The sequence below is a fragment of the Zea mays genome, chromosome 5, assembly GCF_902167145.1.
Source record: "Zea mays cultivar B73 chromosome 5, Zm-B73-REFERENCE-NAM-5.0, whole genome shotgun sequence".
NCBI classification, from domain to species: domain Eukaryota; kingdom Viridiplantae; phylum Streptophyta; class Magnoliopsida; order Poales; family Poaceae; genus Zea; species Zea mays.
In genome coordinates this window covers 4,478,473-4,495,927 of record NC_050100.1, presented here as the reverse complement: position 1 = coordinate 4,495,927, position 17,455 = coordinate 4,478,473, and the positions used below count along the sequence as shown (strand labels likewise).

At 48.0% G+C, this 17,455-nt stretch overlaps 2 protein-coding genes across 3 annotated transcripts; one reads left to right on the top strand and one right to left on the bottom strand.

Annotated features, from left to right (window-relative positions):
• The first annotated feature begins 2,940 nt into the window (after positions 1-2,940).
• Positions 2,941-6,534, top strand: LOC100191329 (uncharacterized). 2 transcript variants are annotated; one of them, XM_020552997.1, is made up of 8 exons: positions 2,941-3,238; positions 4,095-4,224; positions 4,317-4,429; positions 4,608-4,746; positions 4,855-4,963; positions 5,247-5,310; positions 5,412-5,651; positions 6,235-6,534. In XM_020552997.1, the coding sequence occupies exons 1-8, from the start codon at positions 3,077-3,079 to the stop codon at positions 6,241-6,243; spliced, it is 966 nt and encodes a 321-aa protein (XP_020408586.1). In that variant the 5' UTR covers positions 2,941-3,076; the 3' UTR covers positions 6,244-6,534. The 2 variants fall into 2 exon arrangements, with proteins under 2 accessions (XP_020408586.1, NP_001340429.1); NM_001353500.1 differs by having other exon boundaries at positions 3,026-3,238; positions 6,238-6,531.
• Positions 6,535-7,549: 1,015 nt separating this feature from the next.
• On the bottom strand, positions 7,550-9,042 carry LOC100286028 (uncharacterized). Its single transcript, NM_001158916.2, has 3 exons — positions 8,709-9,042; positions 8,298-8,609; positions 7,550-8,195 (listed from the first exon to the last, which is right to left on the bottom strand). The coding sequence occupies exons 1-3, from the start codon at positions 8,882-8,884 to the stop codon at positions 8,138-8,140; spliced, it is 546 nt and encodes a 181-aa protein (NP_001152388.1). The 5' UTR covers positions 8,885-9,042; the 3' UTR covers positions 7,550-8,137.
• Positions 9,043-17,455: the final 8,413 nt, after the last annotated feature.

The following is a 17,455-nucleotide window of genomic DNA, read 5'->3' as shown; positions in this document are numbered from 1 at the left end:
GATCCATTTCTTAATCATTGGTAAAATTTGTTGATTTCGTCATTTGTATCTATGTTATCCATCAAGAGGACATGATAGTTGCCATGCTTTAAGGTGCTATATGGTTGCCCCTACCGGTAGTCTCTTTGAAGATGAATACTTCGAATATTGTCCTTTTTTGTGAAGACAGCTGCAGTTCTTTCTATTCAAACAAACACCAACTCTACATGACAATACAAGCATACAGGGGTCTGCATGCCCACATGCAGATTACCAGTACAAACTGAAAAATGGAAAGTAAGAGTGTGCAACTTTATTTGATTAGTGATTGCATCTCCAAAATTTTGAACTCCATTCTCAACTTATCATTTCAATCTAACCTTCTGATCAAATCTCTCTTGGCATTTGTTCCTGATAGATTTGAGCTAAATATCATTGGCCAGCTAATGCTATATGCATTTTTTGCTGGTGATTTACTTATAAGATTTTATTTTACAGGAATACTGCTTCTTGGGGAAATATTATCTCGAATTTCATTTAAATATTTAGATGTTATTACGACCAGAATTCTTTATATCAAGATTGATAAGTTTGACACTTTGACTATGCCACCAATAGCTCACCATCTGAATACAACCATTACAGACATAGTTCAGAATCTGGTAGATGTTCTAGTTTTCTTGCATCTGCAACTGTGGTTGGTATTCTCTCAGCCAAAGCTTCTATGTTGATAACTAATGAGACAATTATTCAGTACACACTACTACTAGCATCAGTACTCATTATATTGTTACTAGCAGTGTAAGAGGATATTATTTACAGCATGCAAAGGATCAACCAGTGCAGATTTATCATGAAGTAGATGGAAGATGGTGTTGCGCGTGACGGCGGCCAATTCAGAACGAGCCCGTGTGCTGATACATTGATTTACTTGATGCACTAAAACACGTCATGTTCGTCGGCTACAGTAGATGAAACTTCATGCGCAAAAAAAAAAGAACCGTATGCGTTGGGTAGTTAAGATTTTACAGGTCATCATCTATAATTAAAGAGTTTGTTTGATATAACCATCCATTAGAAACTTATCTCCCTTTTTATAGCCCTCAATGGTCCAAATTTAGCTAGCATTTATAGCTAATCTTTTGTAGATGCTCTAATAGTTAGCTAGCTAATTCCACAAACATTTTTTTAGCCAACTACTCGTCGGGTACCCAGGATCGGGAACCCAAGGCAAGGCCCACAAATCTCTCTCCAACTCATTTACCAAGTCCCCATCGAGCAAGTCTACGAAGCGGGACGACCGACTAAGTCACCACCGAGCAAGCCCGCGAGGTAGGACGAACGACCAAGTCATCGCCGAGCAAGTCTGCAAGGCGGGGCAAACGACCAAGTCCTCGTTGAGCGGATCCACGAGGAAGGAACCCGGGCTAACGCAGTCAGCCTACGACGACCGCGACAAGACGCAACATCACCAAACCACGTCTGAACCGTACATATAGTACCAAGAGGTCTCCGACAGACACGATGGAACACCCCGCGTGCGCCCTCGGACATATCCTCAATGACTCGCAGGGCAGGTCAACTCCGGTCGTGGAGACATCATCACCGGAGTCTCTACAGTGGCCCATGCACCGAAGAAGTATGAGACAATACCCCATACTAGACGTATACCTACACACGCATGATAGCGACACAAGGGGCATGACGGAAGACGAAGCAGTATTGAACACAACCTCGTTGTAAGTCGATCTCGTGGGCCCACCAGGTACCGCAACATCGACATCGAGCAAGCTACATACTCGTATACCGGATGGATAAGATGGGACACCATACTAGGGGCACGGTAGCGCATGACCCTACAGGCGACGTTAGGTGAACTACACCATCCAAAGACAGCAAGCCGAGCTCCCTCCCAGTAGAATACAACTCTCCACTGTAAAGTCCACCCTTGAGCTATAAAAGGGGTAGGACAACTTTCTTTCTAGGACACGAGCATACCGGTTGTAACACACCACAGAGCAATGCTACGATCGACACTACATTGGACTATGGCATAATCCTGAACCACTATAAACCCCATGTCTCAGTTCATCGCTCAGATCCCTGTGATTCACCATTCGAAGTGAATCCACTCTTGCATTTTCACCGAACACAAATCTATTGTGCCCTAGTTTCCAGAACCACGACACTACTTATTAGCTATAGTACATTCAAACATCCCTTTACTATTAAATTAAGGCCACTGAGCTAACGTATAAGCTCTAACAGTTTAAGCTACTGGAGATACTATTAAATTAAGGCCACAAAGCTATAGTTTAAATATGGATATGTGTACGAATAAGCTACTGGAGATAGTCTAACGGTTAGTTCTGCATTCAGAACAAGCTCTATACACAGAAAAGTTTAAATTATTAGCCTCACTTTTAGATTATTGCTCCCTCCCTTTCGGTATATAAGGCATAAAATATTAACAAATATATTTAATTTTCTATATACTAATTCAATGTTTACATATAGAGAGAGCACACCTTATATTATATATTATAAGACTAAAAAAATTATTACATCTTGTATAATAGGACAGAGCGAGTATAACCAACAATAACTTTATTTTATTATTTATTTCAAACTCTATATATCCACCCACTTATAGGGCTATAAATATAACCTTACTTGTATCCTCTCGATTAGGGAATGAACAAAGGGTGTCTTGAGATGTGTCTTCGAGTATGTCAAAAGTGGTAAATATAAAAAATTCAAGACACATTTTGATGAAGACACTGTGTCTTGGCTCTATCCTCGATACAGAGAACTAGCTCTGATTAGTATAATGAATATATATAAGTTTTTGACACACTTGTTATATCATATTGTGTTTTAGCACAACAATGTCAAAGTTGTACATGCGCTTGTTGATTGGTGGTGCATTAAACACGCATGAAGGCCCAACAATTGTGACGTGGGCATTGGCAAATGGCGATTGCATTTTTGGTGCTAAACCGCACGACCCACTCGGCCCATTCCATACCCCACCTTGCGTACGCGAGCCGAACGCTCGTGGGTACTGCAGCCTCCGTCCCTACCTAGGGTTCCGGCGATGGCGCACGGCGGCTACCCGCGCCGCGGCGCTGCCGTACGCAGGCCCAAGTCCTCGGCCTCTGCCGCTGTTGCCGACCGCAAGCGGAAGCGGACCGCCGCCGCCGCCAAGACCACCTCCCTTAAGAACCAGATCCGCTCCACCGAGCGCTTCCTCCGCAAGGTACTTACCGACACCTGGGGTCTGCTCGGCTGAGCTCGGAAGGTTTAGCTGTTGCTTGTGGAGCGCTGTGTGTTTTCTGGGTCTTTTTGCAATGATGAATTGCTCAACCACGAATATAGATTTTTTTTAAATCTGGTGCTACGGCAGGGGCTAATTAATACTACAACTGAGGCCTCTATTTGTTGCATTCGGCTCAGTAGACTAGTTCTTGGTGTAGCTGGATTACTACACTGCATTAAGTATCAAGTATTGATTGAAATACTAACATACTGAAATGTTAACTATGCTGCTCAAACTGATTGGTCGGAAAATGGTGTGAAAGGGAATTTGTTCTTGTCAGAGGGGAAGTGAGGAAGCCTAATTGACCTTGTTTTAGAACAGTGTAGCATGGATATGTTCATGCCTCTTTCTATGCATCAACTAAATATAATTGCTTGCCGACAGAATCTTCATCTTATATTGGAAAGAGTCAAGTAGGCATAAGGGTGGTAATGGACCACGATCCAAATTTTTCTTTACAGTTAGGGCCCTTAATAATTTTTAGTTCAAAAATAAAAAGGAATAGAGCCCAGTCCTAACATGATTCGATCCTTCAATTTTATAATGTAAAATCTAGAGCCCATTACCACCCCTATGCATGAGTGGCAACTGATTGTATAATTCAATTCTACAGCGGATAAGCTTACCATGGTTGTGTTATTTAAAATCAAGGCCACTTTATGTGATTGTGAGCAGCCTACATATATAAAAGAATAGCACATCTGCTTCCATTTTATTTTCTGATTACATCAATGAACTATAGCCCCCTTTTCGTCTAGCCATGTTGTTTAGTTACTGCTCCATGTTTAATTTTCAGGACCTTCCGGATGAGATTAGGGTTGCTCAAGAGAAGAAACTGGAAGAACTGAAGAGGCAACAAGAGCTTCAGAATCAACTTGTTGTCCAGCGGACATTACAGTTTAGAGATAGAAAGATAAAATTCTTTGGTCTGTTATACTTTCCTTTTCATTTTAAGTTTCTTTTCTCTGCATGTATGGAATGTACTTACCATCTTGATGTTGGTGTTCAAAATACAAAGAGAGACGGAAGATTGAGAGGATGATAAGGCGACTCGAGAAGCAACAACGTTCAAATGGTGACGGTGTCAACAATAATCTGTCAAAATTGCGAGAAGATCTTGAATATGTTAGAGTAAGCTTCCTACATTACTGCCCTGCCCATGATGATATGACATATAAGTATCATTACAACTTTGTTTTCTGTGATGTATCATTCTCTTTGCATTAGGTTGGAGGTTCTAATCAACCATTTTTTATCTGTACCTGCTTGAATCCTGAGCTAAAGCTTCTATATCTCAACTCATTTGTAGTTCTTCCCTAAGAATGAGAAATATGTCTCGCTGTTCACTGGAGGGAACAGTCAAGATATTGTTCAAGAGAGGAATAAATGGCGCAAACAGATCAAGGAGAATCTCATGGCTGCTGCAGCAAACGGAAAAGATTTAGAAGGTGTTTGTTTGTGTTACTATTTAAGTTGATGACCTTTGGAATTTTGATACCCTTTTACTGGATGCCTAATGTGTGAAATACTAAACTTTATTCTTGGTCATTTAACAGAGACAGCAAGCGACGACGATACCTTGGATGTGAGTGATGATGACTTCTTTATGTCTGGAAGTTCAAGTGATGAAGAGGCTGATGATGAGTGGACTGACAAAAGTGCTAAGTATGGTTCACAACCCACAACTCTTGTACACTGTAGATGCTTTAGCCCCCCCCCCCCCCCCCCCCCCCCATGTCCTGTAACATGGTATGATGGTATCACTTGTGAGGTCCTAAATCTAATGCTTCCTTCTGATATATCGTCCATATGCTTCCCTCTGGTACTGTGAGAACATTGGTACTGCTGTGCAAATGTATCTTTGTTTCTTTCTTGCTTTCATGTGCTGATGTGTTCTACTTTTTTCTTCACTTGGTGTGCTAATGTTACATGTACCAACCTTCTGCAGGGAACCAGCATCCAGTGCTTCAGGTAGGGCAGCATCTGGCATGTCAAGTGATGAAAAGAACCAGGTACCTTTGTTAGGGGTGTTTCAGTTTTTTTCTTCAGAGCTCTGGGAAACTATTGAAATTTGCATTTCCTTTTGTTTAACTGAACCTATTCTGTTTTGCAGCGTCAGAGAGATGCTCGAGTTCTTATGCCGCCACCACGCTCATTAGCCCCAAATAGAGGCAGACATGCAGATAAACGTGCGATATCCAGCTCGAGCAGTACTTCAAACAGCACAAGCGGCGAATCATTTAAAAATAGAAGAGTACCAAATCGCCCCGCGGATAATAACAGTAATCTGAGCTCAAATTCTGATGTTCATAAACCACGGCGCAAAAGGAGGCATAAGAAGAAAAGAAAGCTGGTATAACTTTGCATCCACACCATAAACCCTTCTTTTGTGCCACTTTTTATGGACATGTTTCAGAAAACATAGGATGAACCGTGTCTGAAACTTCCGTGTATCCTTTTTTTTTCAATCTTCACTATGGGTTCCGAGCTCATTCATCACCTTATATGGCTACTTCTGCCTAAACTGTGAATTGTTTATCCAATTGTGGTGCCTTGGACACTGCTGTGAAATCTATATTTTGGTAACCATCAAATGACCAAGCTATCGAAGTTTATCCATTGGGTTTTATAGAGATCATAAGTTCACCGCCATTAACATTCCATGCATCAAAGGTAGAGATCTGCATAAACAGTAACTGTGATAAAATACTGAGGGAAATCCGGCCACCTGATGTTTGTGTGGCTGGAGGTTAGCTTTGCGCCCTATGCTTAACCTATTTTGAGGCAAGTCGGTGGTGATGATATCTGTGTAGTTGGCGTCGCCCTGTACCGTTTTGTCTCCCATATACAAAACAGTGTTGATGGTGGTTAACTGTCTCTTGTAATAATAATAATATATATATTCGCAGTCTCACAACGCTGCCTCTGTATCTCAGCAGGCATGATGAATATTCCCAAAGCGCGTGAACTGTGGGGGGTACGGTGGAAATTCAGATTCCCAGCGAAGTTTGGACTTTCAGCATGGCCAATTTGGAGAAGTTGAAAAAAAAGAAGACACAGCATGTGCGATGTGTCTGAGCAAGTTGATTGATTCTGTATCCTCACTCCTAAATCCTGATGTAAAACGACTGTACATCCATCTGTTCATGGATATCACTTGCGGTGGTCAGATCTTGCCAGTGTACCGAATGCGTGTCCGTCATTTCCGCCGTGAAATTATGTATGCTTTTTTCCCCCGATGGTCTCCGATGATTCTGTAGTACTTGGGAAGCGCGGAACAGCGACAGCTCCATGGATTCAGTACACCCCGTGGCCTGGAGATGGTGGTAGCTTTTATCCTTGGTAGGCTGTGAATTGGGGTGGGTCGCCTGCTGGCTGCTCCCGGCTCTCAAGAGATCCCATGACCTGTATGCGCGATACGTATGTTGCATTGTCGCCCGGCTGTCTGATTCGCATCTACTGTGCGGGCGTGGTGGGTCTGGTGCGCGTTGTCCGTTGCCGAAGCATTCACCGCCAGTCGCAACCGCATGGGGGGGCTCTTACTGTTGTGATACTGCGTGCTCTGGTCTCCTCTTCACAGAGCGATGTCACCGGGCCAGAAATATCTCCTTGTCATCTCTGCCCGCCCGCCCGCCTGCCTGAATTTCTCGTGCAGCCATGCATGGCATGGCATGGCATGGCACGGCCCCTGATCAGGTCCCCGGCTGTGTTGCTGCGTGCTCGCTCCATGCTACGTGTCGTCGCTCTCAGATGTTCATGTGGTGGGCAGGGCACGCATCTGGCTGAGCTCCGTGATAGCTCTCGTTTCACTTTGAGGTATACTATATGCGTGACGAAGCAGAAGACCAAGGGGACACCGGGGAATGCGTGCTTTTATCAGCATGTTTATAGTACTGTCGGCATAGAGAGATGGTGGCAGGGAAGAACGGTCGTGCTGTGCCTGCCAAGGTACGTGCGGCAGTCTTAATGTGCAGTCTCTCCATGCTGTCCGCCTGTACCGTACCAGATTAGTTGAGCGCGGAAAAACGATGGCCGTGGATGGCTATCGTCGTCTATCGACTACCAGAAAGGACCTGTCGACTTTACGTCTTTAGCCAGATCTGAGATGCATGCATCGCCAAGCCTTCCGTTTTTCTTCTTCTTCTTCTCATGAATAAACCTCAACGGCGTCCACTGGAGAACGATGCCTCAGAAACGGAGAGACACGAAGAGACAATGAGAAAAGCAGCAGCTTTATCACAAACATCAGTGGCCATACTAGTAGTGGTATTTTCTTTGTGACGTTTTGTTATCAGGAGAGATGCCAAAAGGAAATTAACTCAAATTTGAAATCCCCCCTCTCCTTTTCTTCATTCATACATTTTTTCCTCAAACTTGCTCACTTACAAAAGGAGGGGGAAAAAAATCAAAATTACAGATGACCAGCACATGCCACTGTACAAAGCTTATGTGCGTGCACAGTACAATCTCGCTCCGATCTGCACGTCCAGCCAGCCGTCCACAGCTAGCACTGCCCTCATGCATCACCCCTCCATCTCATCTGATGACAGGACGGCGTGACTGATGACGCGCGCGTACGCCGCCGTGATCCTTGAACCATCACCTCCATCTCCGTGGTGTGCATATGGGCCGGCAGCCGGTCTGGTGGCTAGCTGGCCGTAGAACACGACGACGCGCGCGTGCATGCGTGGGCTCCCTCCCCATGCAGGTATACCCAACCGCCTTCAGTTCCAGTAGGTCGTCTTCTTCTCCTCTCTCAAACTCTCATGCATGACAGCATGAGTCCGGCCGGCCTCCATGCATATGCATACAACAGGTCCTTGCATCCTCGTTGCTTGGTTATCTTGCTTCGGACCCCCTCATGATCCTGAGCTTCTTGCAAGAACAGATGAACATCCTGCAGATTCCACAGCAGTGCGCAAGTGAGGTCAGGTGTTGTTGTTCCTCCTTTATCCATGGATAGATATAGATGCTGCTGCTGCCCGGCGGTACTACTTACTCCCATGGCACGTCGCCGGCGAGCATGAGGTCGCCGTCCTTGTCCTCGTAGGCGACGGCGAACTGGCATCCGCCGTCGGCCGAGGAGGAGAAGCAGCCGAAGAGCGCGTCCAGCGCGTCCCTCAGCTCACGGTAGCCGCCGTAGGTCCGCAGGTCCACCTTCCGGAGGTATGGCGCCCCGTCCATGCTCACCTTCACGTACAGGCCTCCTCCTCCCTGCTGCTCGCCCCGCCTGGTCCTCCTCGCCTCCGCCGCCGCGTGGAACGCGTTCTTCCGGTACACTCTCACCGGCGGCCACCCCACCACCTGCACCCTGCGCGCGCGCGGCGCGTTCACGGACACAGCATCAGCTCAGCTGCTAGCTGCCTGCTAACGAACGGGAAAATCCATGTGCGCGGCTGCCGAGACTTACTTGGAGGTCGGTGCGGCGTCGTCATGGTCATGGTCGTCCGTCCCGGACGCCTCGCTCTCCACCACCGACGACGACGGCCGTTTCGCCGCCGCCAACGAAGGCTGCACGACGTTGATGACGTCTCTGTTGCTGCTGCCGGGCGGACCCAGACGCAGCTCTGCGTCGATCATCTCCATGGCCGTACGTCGCGCGCGCCGATCGATCACAGAAGCAAAATGCTCGCCGGCCGGACGACGAAAAAGACGTAACTCGCGCCGAGAATATAGATGCACGATGGATGAGGCAAGAAGAGAACAGCTAGCGTGAGAATGCTTGGCTTGCACTGCTCGTCGTTCCGTTGCGTGCCCACGAGGCTCGCTTATATACAGGCGGTTGCCTGTTGCCAGTAGCAGTTGCGTGCACCTGCCATTCCTCCGGGGAGGGGAGAGGGACTGCGACGCCGGGTGGGTATGCGGGTTCGGACCCAGGCACCCAGCCGACAGGTGGGGCCTGGGAGGTGGACCAGGTCGGGGGCTAGATTCCTTGCGATGCCCGTCGCCTCGGAGCGGCAGGCAGGCGCATGTGGTTGTGGGATGCGGGGCCCGGATTTCAGTGGGCCAGGCCAGGCGTGGCGCTGCTGCCATCGTGCGGGGCTCACACGTGTAGCGGCTCGGCCAGTCTGGTCTCGCTTGGATGGATGGGGCCGTGGCCGTGGGCGCATGCAGGAGCCAGCTCATGGGCCACGTCGGCGCGTACTCCGGTACCGGCGCATACGCGTGGAGGTGGTGGACTGGTGGAGTTGCCGAGCCAGTCTGGAGACTTGAAACCTCTCACTGCATTGCAACCGTAGCTGATTGTGTCCGTCCAAAACCGAAACCCGTACGTTGTAATCAACAATGTTTTTTCTTTTAGGTTAGAACGTGTTATTAGGGCAAAATAAATGGCTACATGTCAAATGATCTCATACAACATCGATCTCATGCATATAGTATCTCTAGCTAGTTCGTCAGACCACACTACAGTCTGCGTGTACGCCAGCTGTTTGCGTTTGCGAGGAACAAAACCACCGTATCGTATATCCCGGCCGGGAACCAAGCAGACCATCGATTAGTATTATAAACAAAACACACAGGCAGTGTTGCAGCAGCAAATCGCTCCTCGTATCTCGGCATCTCGCGGTCTGATCGAGCAGCAGTAGACAGATCGATACGTCCACGTATAGATGTCCAAACGGGCGGCACGGCCCGGCCTAGCCCGAGCCCGTTTGAGCCCGGCCCGTTTGAGCCCGACCTGTTAGCCGGGCCGGGCCGTGCCGCCCGACGGGCTTACTCTTCTGTCCGAGCACGGCACTATATAGGCCCATCCGTGCCGGGCCGGCCCGGAAAGCCCGGCCCACGAAGGAGCCCGGTCCAGCCCGAGCACGCCAACTAACACAATTCTAAATTCACATTTAAACAAGCACATAAATTCACAGTTTACATTTGCATCCACATAATGACACAAAATCATAAATCACAGACACACAGTATATACATATTCACATATGCACAGAACAGAAATATAAAGATAAGTAATATAAACTAACACAGTTCTAAATTCACATTTAAACAAGCACATAAATTCACAGTTTACATTTGCATCCACATAATGACACAAAATCATAAATCACAGACACACAGTATATACATATTCACATATGCACAGAACAGAAATATAAAGATAAGTAATATAAAGGATTAGAGCTGTTTGTGCAATGACTGCCTCATTAAAAACCTTTCTAGGTAAAAACTCACTCCTCGTGAGAAAACCCTAGAAAGGAAAAAAGAGTACAGCCCAGCTCTGATTTAATAAGTTCATGTCTAAGAGTACAGTTTACATCACCAGATGTCCAGATCACTAGAATTTAGAGAGCCGGAGCACCAGTTCCGTCGCCGTCAAGGTGGCGCGCACCGGTTCCTCACGGGTCACGGCCTACCACAGATATTGAGTAAACAAGGAGATATTAACATAGGAACATATGAACATCAATGCATATTAACATTAAGACTAGATCAATTCATAATAACATGTGAACATCAGTGCATATTAACATTAAGACTATATCAGCTCATATTAACATGTGAACATCAAGGCAGTTCAAGACAGCATCAGTTCAAGACTAGATCAGTTCAAGCTTAGATCAGTTCAAGACTACATCAGTCATCAGTTCAAGACTATATCAGTTCAAGCTTAGATCAGTTCAAGACTACATCAGTCATCAGTTCATATTAACATGTGAACATCAAGGCAGTTCAAGAAAACATCAGTTCAAGACTGATAACATGTGAACATCAGTTTAAGACTATATCAATTCATAATAACATGTGAACATCAGTGCATATTAACATTAAGACTATATCAGTTCATATTAACATGTGAACATCAAGGCAGTTCAAGACTGATAACATGTGAACATCAGTTTAAGACTATATCAGTTCAAGACTAGATCAGTTCATGTGAGCAAAACATAAGGTTCAAGACAGCAAGCAGATCCAGATACCAGCAACAGCAAGCAGCTCGACAGATCAATTGATATTAACATATGAACATAATCATCAGTGAGCAAAACAAACACAGTTCATCAGTTCATCAATTGATATTAACATATGAACATAATCATCAGGTTACCTCTGTGCCAAACGCAGCTCGACAGATCAAGGCAGTTCAAGACAGCAGTTCATCAGTGAGCAAAACATCCGGATACCAGCAACAGCAAGCAGATCCAGATAGCGATTTCCCAACAAACAACATTTCAGTTGTGAGTAGTAGATCCGGTGTAAACTAAACAGTTCATCAGTGAGCAAAACATTTCAATAGTGGATGAGGTTACCTCTGTGCTAGACAGGGAGTGACAGTGAGCATCAGATCCGGTCACCAGTGATAGTGAGCAGCAGATCCGGAGCACCGGTACCGTCGCCGACTCGCCGTGGAGATCGATGGAGAGCCGACGCGCACTGGTTCCTCACGGATCCACAAAACTTGGAGCAGCTGGAGCAGGGAGGAGGAGGCGGGGGAGCACCAGATGCCGACTAGCCGCGCCACGACGCCGCAGGGAGGAGGGAGCAGGGAGGAGGGAGCAGGTGCGCACCGGAGCTCTAGAGGAGTGAGCACTGGATGCGTCGCGCCGGTGGGAGGGAGCAGGGAGGTGGGAGTACCGGAGCTATGGAGGACCGGAGCAGGGAGGTGGGAGTACCAGAGCTATGGAGGACCGGAGCAGGGAGGTGGGAGTACCGGACCGAGGCAGCCGCGCGCCCGCGCACCGTACCGAGAGCACCGGACGCGCACGGGACCAAGAGCACCGGAGGAGCAACGGAGCCACGGAGGCAGCCAAGCACGGAGAGCGGGAGAGGAACGCCGCCGCCGAGCACGGAGAGGAACGTCGTCGCCAGAGACCGAGACTCCGAGAGCCGGATCTGGGAGCCGCCGCACGGAGAGGAGAGGACGCGGGAGTGAGAGAGCGTTAGGGTTAGGGTTACACAGCGACGGTGTCCGCGTCTTCGCTCAGGGTAAATAAGGGCTGCGCGGATGCGGTGCCGCCGTGCGCCCGTGCCGGTGCCCAGTGCGGTCTGCTCCTATTTGGGCTGGGCCATTAGGAATAGGAGGAGGCAGGTAGAGGCAGCCCAGAATTTTATTAGGTAGGTGGCTGTGTGAACGGGCCGGTTTACAGGCCCGGCTTATAACGGGCCGTGCTCGGGCCAGCCCAACGGGCTCAAGTTGCTGTCGAGCCCGGCACGCTGTACGGGCCGGGCTAAGCCCGGGCCCGCTTCAACCCGTGCCGTGTCGGGCTCGTGCCGTGCTAATAAACTGTGCTTCGTGCCGGGCTAACGGGCCACGTGCTTTCTGGACATCTATACGTCCACGCCACGCGACTCTTGCGAGATGCCGATCGACCTAAGTTGTGTCTGGTCAGTGGTCACTGCACCTACAGTCCAGGCGCACAGGCGCTGGTAGATACAATAATTTAATTTTGAACGTATGCGTGGATACAGATTAATAATATTTAAATGGTTTATTATGACTTATTTTTTATTTATTCGTGCAATTTGTGACTCCCACGTACAAGTAAGTAAACATAATCTCAAACAAAGTTAAGACATGCCGTAATTTTAAGATGAGATGGTGGGGCTAATCAATGAGTCATTTACATGCGCTTGGGAATTCTGCATGCACGGGCACGGCGCCACGGCAACGGCGAGAGCATGCAATGCAATGCAAGTGCAACAACCAAAATTAACCAAGCAATTAAGCAACCGCACGCACGCAAAGAGAAACTATGCAACGCGCGCGCGCGCGCGCACACACACATGCATGCATGTGTCTGTCACTGGCTCTCTGCTAGGTACAATGACACCAAACCAATTAAGCAAGCCCAGCCCGGAGCAGCAGCCACGACTACGACGGCGGCGCGCGCGCGCGCCAACGCATGCAAGCGCACCGGCCAGCCTGCACCGGACGGAAGGGGTTCCGGACCAGACATGCTTTCGATCGCTGCTGCCCCGCCGGCCAGTTGGTGCCTGTCCCCTCTTGACAAGGAACCAACAAACACGTACGCGCACGCATCGTCCATGCATGATCCGTCCCGGCTGTCCCTGTCCCTCTCCATCTCCCCTCGTGCCGTCGTCGTCGTTGCGGCGCCATCCATGCAAATCCTCCCCGCTGTGCGTGGCCACCCCACACACAGCGATAGATCTGGGCATGGCCATAATGGGTGGTGGCCTGGAGGTGCGCCGCCGCACAGCACAGCACAGCACAGCTAGCGCCGGGAATGGACGAACTCGCTGTCACGCCCGCACGCCCCGGTCGTCGTCGCGGCCGGCCGGCGACCTGTTGCGTGCACTGTTGGCGACGTTTGGTTGTTGTTGTTCGCTCGTCGGTCGGTGTGTACGTACTGTGTGTGTGAGCGCCTGCGTGGGTGGGTGTCTCTGCAGGCAGCCAGGCATGTGCAGCGCGGTATGCAGCGAATGCATATGCCGTCCCGTGCGGGTGCGGCCTGCCAGCGCCGCGGTCGATCGCGAGAGCATCGGAATGTGATTTGCATATTTCAAGTTTCTCACTAGGCAGAGGCACCTTCTCACCCCTCTAAGGGTTTTCTTTAGCTGATCAAATGGACAAGAGACCTCAAGTAGCTACAAACAAAGCAACTAGCTATTGCCACTCTACTCTCTACAACGGACACGTCTCGTGCAACTCTAATAGCTAGTTTCATAAGCTTGTTGTTGTTATCTGTCTCGTGTTTTGTCCAGTGTCTCACCGAACACGTCCAGTGAGTACGTCACTTGATCGTACAATTTGCAAACCTCTCTAAGTTCTCTGCCCAGTACCATGTATTGTATCATGCATATTGGATATGTCTAGCGAGTACTTAGCCTTCAAACATTCGTCTGCATATATGGTGCATATACCATGTGTTAATGCACATGGGGGCACGCATGTGCATGATAGCGCTTCCAACTCGTTTGTTTCACCTTCAGCTGTGTTTGATCTCAAATTGACATCTCTTCATCTGTGTCTGCACCACTCACGCTTGCTCCTTGATTGCATTTTCCTACTCCCTTCCCTTCTCATCCAAGCCCGAGTATTGATCCACGTCTTTAATTTTTGTCCTCGTCGTTGCCGTTTTTTTTTTGAAGGATCAGGAGGGGGAACCCCTACTGCGCATTTTATTAGAAAGCGAAAAGAAAAGGTTAGAACTTGGAACTTTTACAATCAATACAAGGAAGAGAAAAAGAAAGCACTATTCCTATGTTTGCCACAGGCTTAGCCAATTCGGGATAGAGGTGTCAAATTTCCCCCGCGCTCTGTGAATGATCAATCGCATTTCTCTACTAAATTCCTGTGTACAGCGGAGCACCGAGGGATCTTTGTTTGAAAACAGCCACTCGTTTCGGCTTTTCCAGATGCTCCATGTCATGAGAATAATGATCTCCATGGAGAAGGGAACGTTGAGCTGGTGTTTGAGGTTCGCTGATGCCTCTTCAGGATTAGAAATTCTGGGCGGAGTAATGCCAATTGAGTTCCAGCAGGCTTTCGCGAAGTTGCATCTGAGGAAAAGATGATAATGGGTCTCCTCTCTTTGCCAAAGGCAGTTTTCGCAAGAATAGGAGTCCAGCTCCATGTTTCTCCTTCTCAACATATTTCTGGTGTTTAACCTATTTTTGAGCCACAGCCAGTAGAAGACTCTGTGCTTAGGCTGACATTTGCTTTTCCAAACTAGTCTGTAGATAGGATGAGTCTGCATCTGGCCCATGGAAGATCTGTAAGCTTTTTGGGACGAGAATTTGTCCGACCCCCAAATGTACTTCCAGCGGTCGTGAGCATCATTAAGAACGATTTGCTCCCATGACCCCTTCAGCACCAGAAATTGATCATACGCTTGATCAGAGATAGGTAAATGAAAAAGACCATGAAACTGCTCCTGTTCCTTGGCCTCTTTAATAGTCATTTTTGAGTTTTTGGCAAAGGAGAAAAGCTCTGGGAAAATATGCCTCGGGATGCTCTGACTCCACTGATCATCCCAGAACGAAATTGATCTGCCATTACCAATAGCGGGAATAGCCAGTCCTTTGAAGTTTGGTAGAAGCTTTACAATGCTCTTCCACCTGAAAGATCCAATGCTTCTATTGCCAGGGAGACCTCGGATTAAATAGTAATTGTTCTAGATAAGATGCACCCAAGGCAAGTCACTGTGGTTGAAAATTTTATGCAAGAATTTGATTAGCAGAGCCTCGTTCTGTGATTCTAAGCGAAGAACCCCCAGCCCACCATTCACTTTCCTCTGAGTGACCGAATTCCAAGCAATCAAAGGTGGCTTCTTGGAGTTGATGTCATTTCCTCTCCATAGACAGTGCTTTCTGAAAATGTCAATTTCCTTAATGATGGCTTTAGGAATCTTGAGCGTGCACATGAAGAACATTGGTAGGGCTGAAAAGACTGAATTTACCAATTCCAAGCGCCCAGCCTGAGACAAAAAGTTCGAGGAGCAAGACAGCCTCCTCTGAATCCTTTGAATGAGAGGTATATAGTGTTCCTTTCTGGGTCTCACCAGGCCCAAAGGCAAGCCAAGATAGGTGAATGGCATCTCGCCAATCTGGCAATTGAAGGTATGGGACAGGATCACCATTTTATCCGGGGACACGTTAATAGGGAACATATTTGATTTATTATAGTTAACCTTCAGGCCAGTAGAGGAGGCAAAAGAGTTGAGGATTGCCTTGAGGAAGAAAAGTTGCTTAGGGCATGCTTCCAAAATCAGAAGAGTGTCGTCTGCATATTGAATAATCGGGAAATCCTGTTCACCAATATCCGGTAAAGGTAGCTTGAGAAGATTCCGCAGCCTAGCTTTATTGATGATGCTCTGAAGAAGGTCAGCTGCCAGGACAAACAAAAGGGGTGAAAGAGGATCGCCCTGCCTAACACCTCTCCTGCAATGAAAGGGCTTACCAGGAACTCCATTAAGTAACACCGAGGATGTGCCAGAGTGAAGGATGCTCCGAATCCAGTTGATCCACTTAGGGCTGAAACCTTTGTGGATCAAAACCTGGATAATCAACTCATGCTCAACCATGTCAAAGGCTTTCTCGAAATCCAGCTTGAGCACAATGATCTCTTTTTTTGAGGAGTGACAAAGGTGAATATATTCCAAGGCCCAGGCCAAGCTGAAAGGGAAATGTGCCTTTGGGTCATTTCTAAGTATTTTGGTGATTGAGTGCAAACACAAGTGCTTAAATGTGAAAATATGCCCATGGATGAACAAAGTGCAAATCACAAGTAAAGGTATGTTTCTAAGCCTTAGTACATTGGTTTTGTGTACTAATATCTTGTCCAAGTGTTAGAAACAGGAAGAAGAAGAAAAGAAAGGAAGTGGAGAGTGGCTGTGTAAAGCCAAAGGCTGCTTCGGGCTGGGGCACCGGACTGTCCGGTGTGCACCGGACAGTGTCCGGTGTGCCAGACCAGCGCAGAGCAAACCAGCCGCTCTCGGGTTTTTCTCCGGCGACTTCGGCTAAAATTCACCGGACTGTCCGGTGTGCACCGGACTGTCCGGTGAGCCAACGGTCGGCCGGGCCAACGGTCGGCCGCGCGATCGGCGCGCGACACGTGGCCGAGCCAACGGTCGGAAGGAAGCACCGGACTGTCCGGTGCGCCAGATCTGCAACGGTCGGCAACGGTCGGCTGCGCTGTTTATGGAAATAAATCGGGCACCGGACAGTGTCCGGTGTGCACCGGACTGTCTGGTGCGCCCGACGACAGAAGGCAAGGATAGCCTTCCAGATGTGCTCTCAACGGCTCCTAGCTGCCTTGGGGCTATAAAAGGGACCCCTAGGCGCATGGAGGAGGACACCAAGCATTCCTACAACTCTTCTAAGCACCAAGACATCAATCTCACGCATTCGTTTCATTGTGATAGCATATAGAGCTCTTGTGGAGTTGTGAACTCTTTGTGTTGCGTTGCGAGCTCTTGTTGCGACTTGTGTGCGTGTTGTTGCTCTGATTTTCGAGTCTTGTGTGCGTTGCTCATTCCCACCTTACTCAGTATTTCTTTGTGAACTCAATTGTAAGGGCGAGAGACTCCAAGTTGTGGAGATTCCTCGCAAACAGGAAAAGATCAAAGGAAAGAAAAACACCGTGGTATTCAAGTTGATCATTGGATCACTTGAGAGGAGTTGAGTGCAACTCTCGTCCGTTGGGACGCCACAACGTGGAGTAGGCAAGTTTTGTACTTGGCCGAACCA

Bases quoted from the DNA above. Each gene is read 5' to 3' on its own strand.
- LOC100191329 (XM_020552997.1), top strand. From the start codon at position 3,077: ATGGCGCACGGCGGCTACCCGCGCCGCGGCGCTGCCGTACGCAGGCCC. The intron at 4,747-4,854 runs GTGTTTGTTTGT...GTCATTTAACAG, and splicing joins AAACGGAAAAGATTTAGAAG to AGACAGCAAGCGACGACGAT. The intron at 5,311-5,411 runs GTACCTTTGTTA...TCTGTTTTGCAG, and splicing joins CAAGTGATGAAAAGAACCAG to CGTCAGAGAGATGCTCGAGT.
- LOC100286028 (NM_001158916.2), bottom strand. From the start codon at position 8,884: ATGGAGATGATCGACGCAGAGCTGCGTCTGGGTCCGCCCGGCAGCAGC. The intron at 8,610-8,708 runs GTAAGTCTCGGC...GCGCGCGCGCAG, and splicing joins GACGCCGCACCGACCTCCAA to GGTGCAGGTGGTGGGGTGGC. The intron at 8,196-8,297 runs GTAAGTAGTACC...TGGAATCTGCAG, and splicing joins GCCGGCGACGTGCCATGGGA to GATGTTCATCTGTTCTTGCA.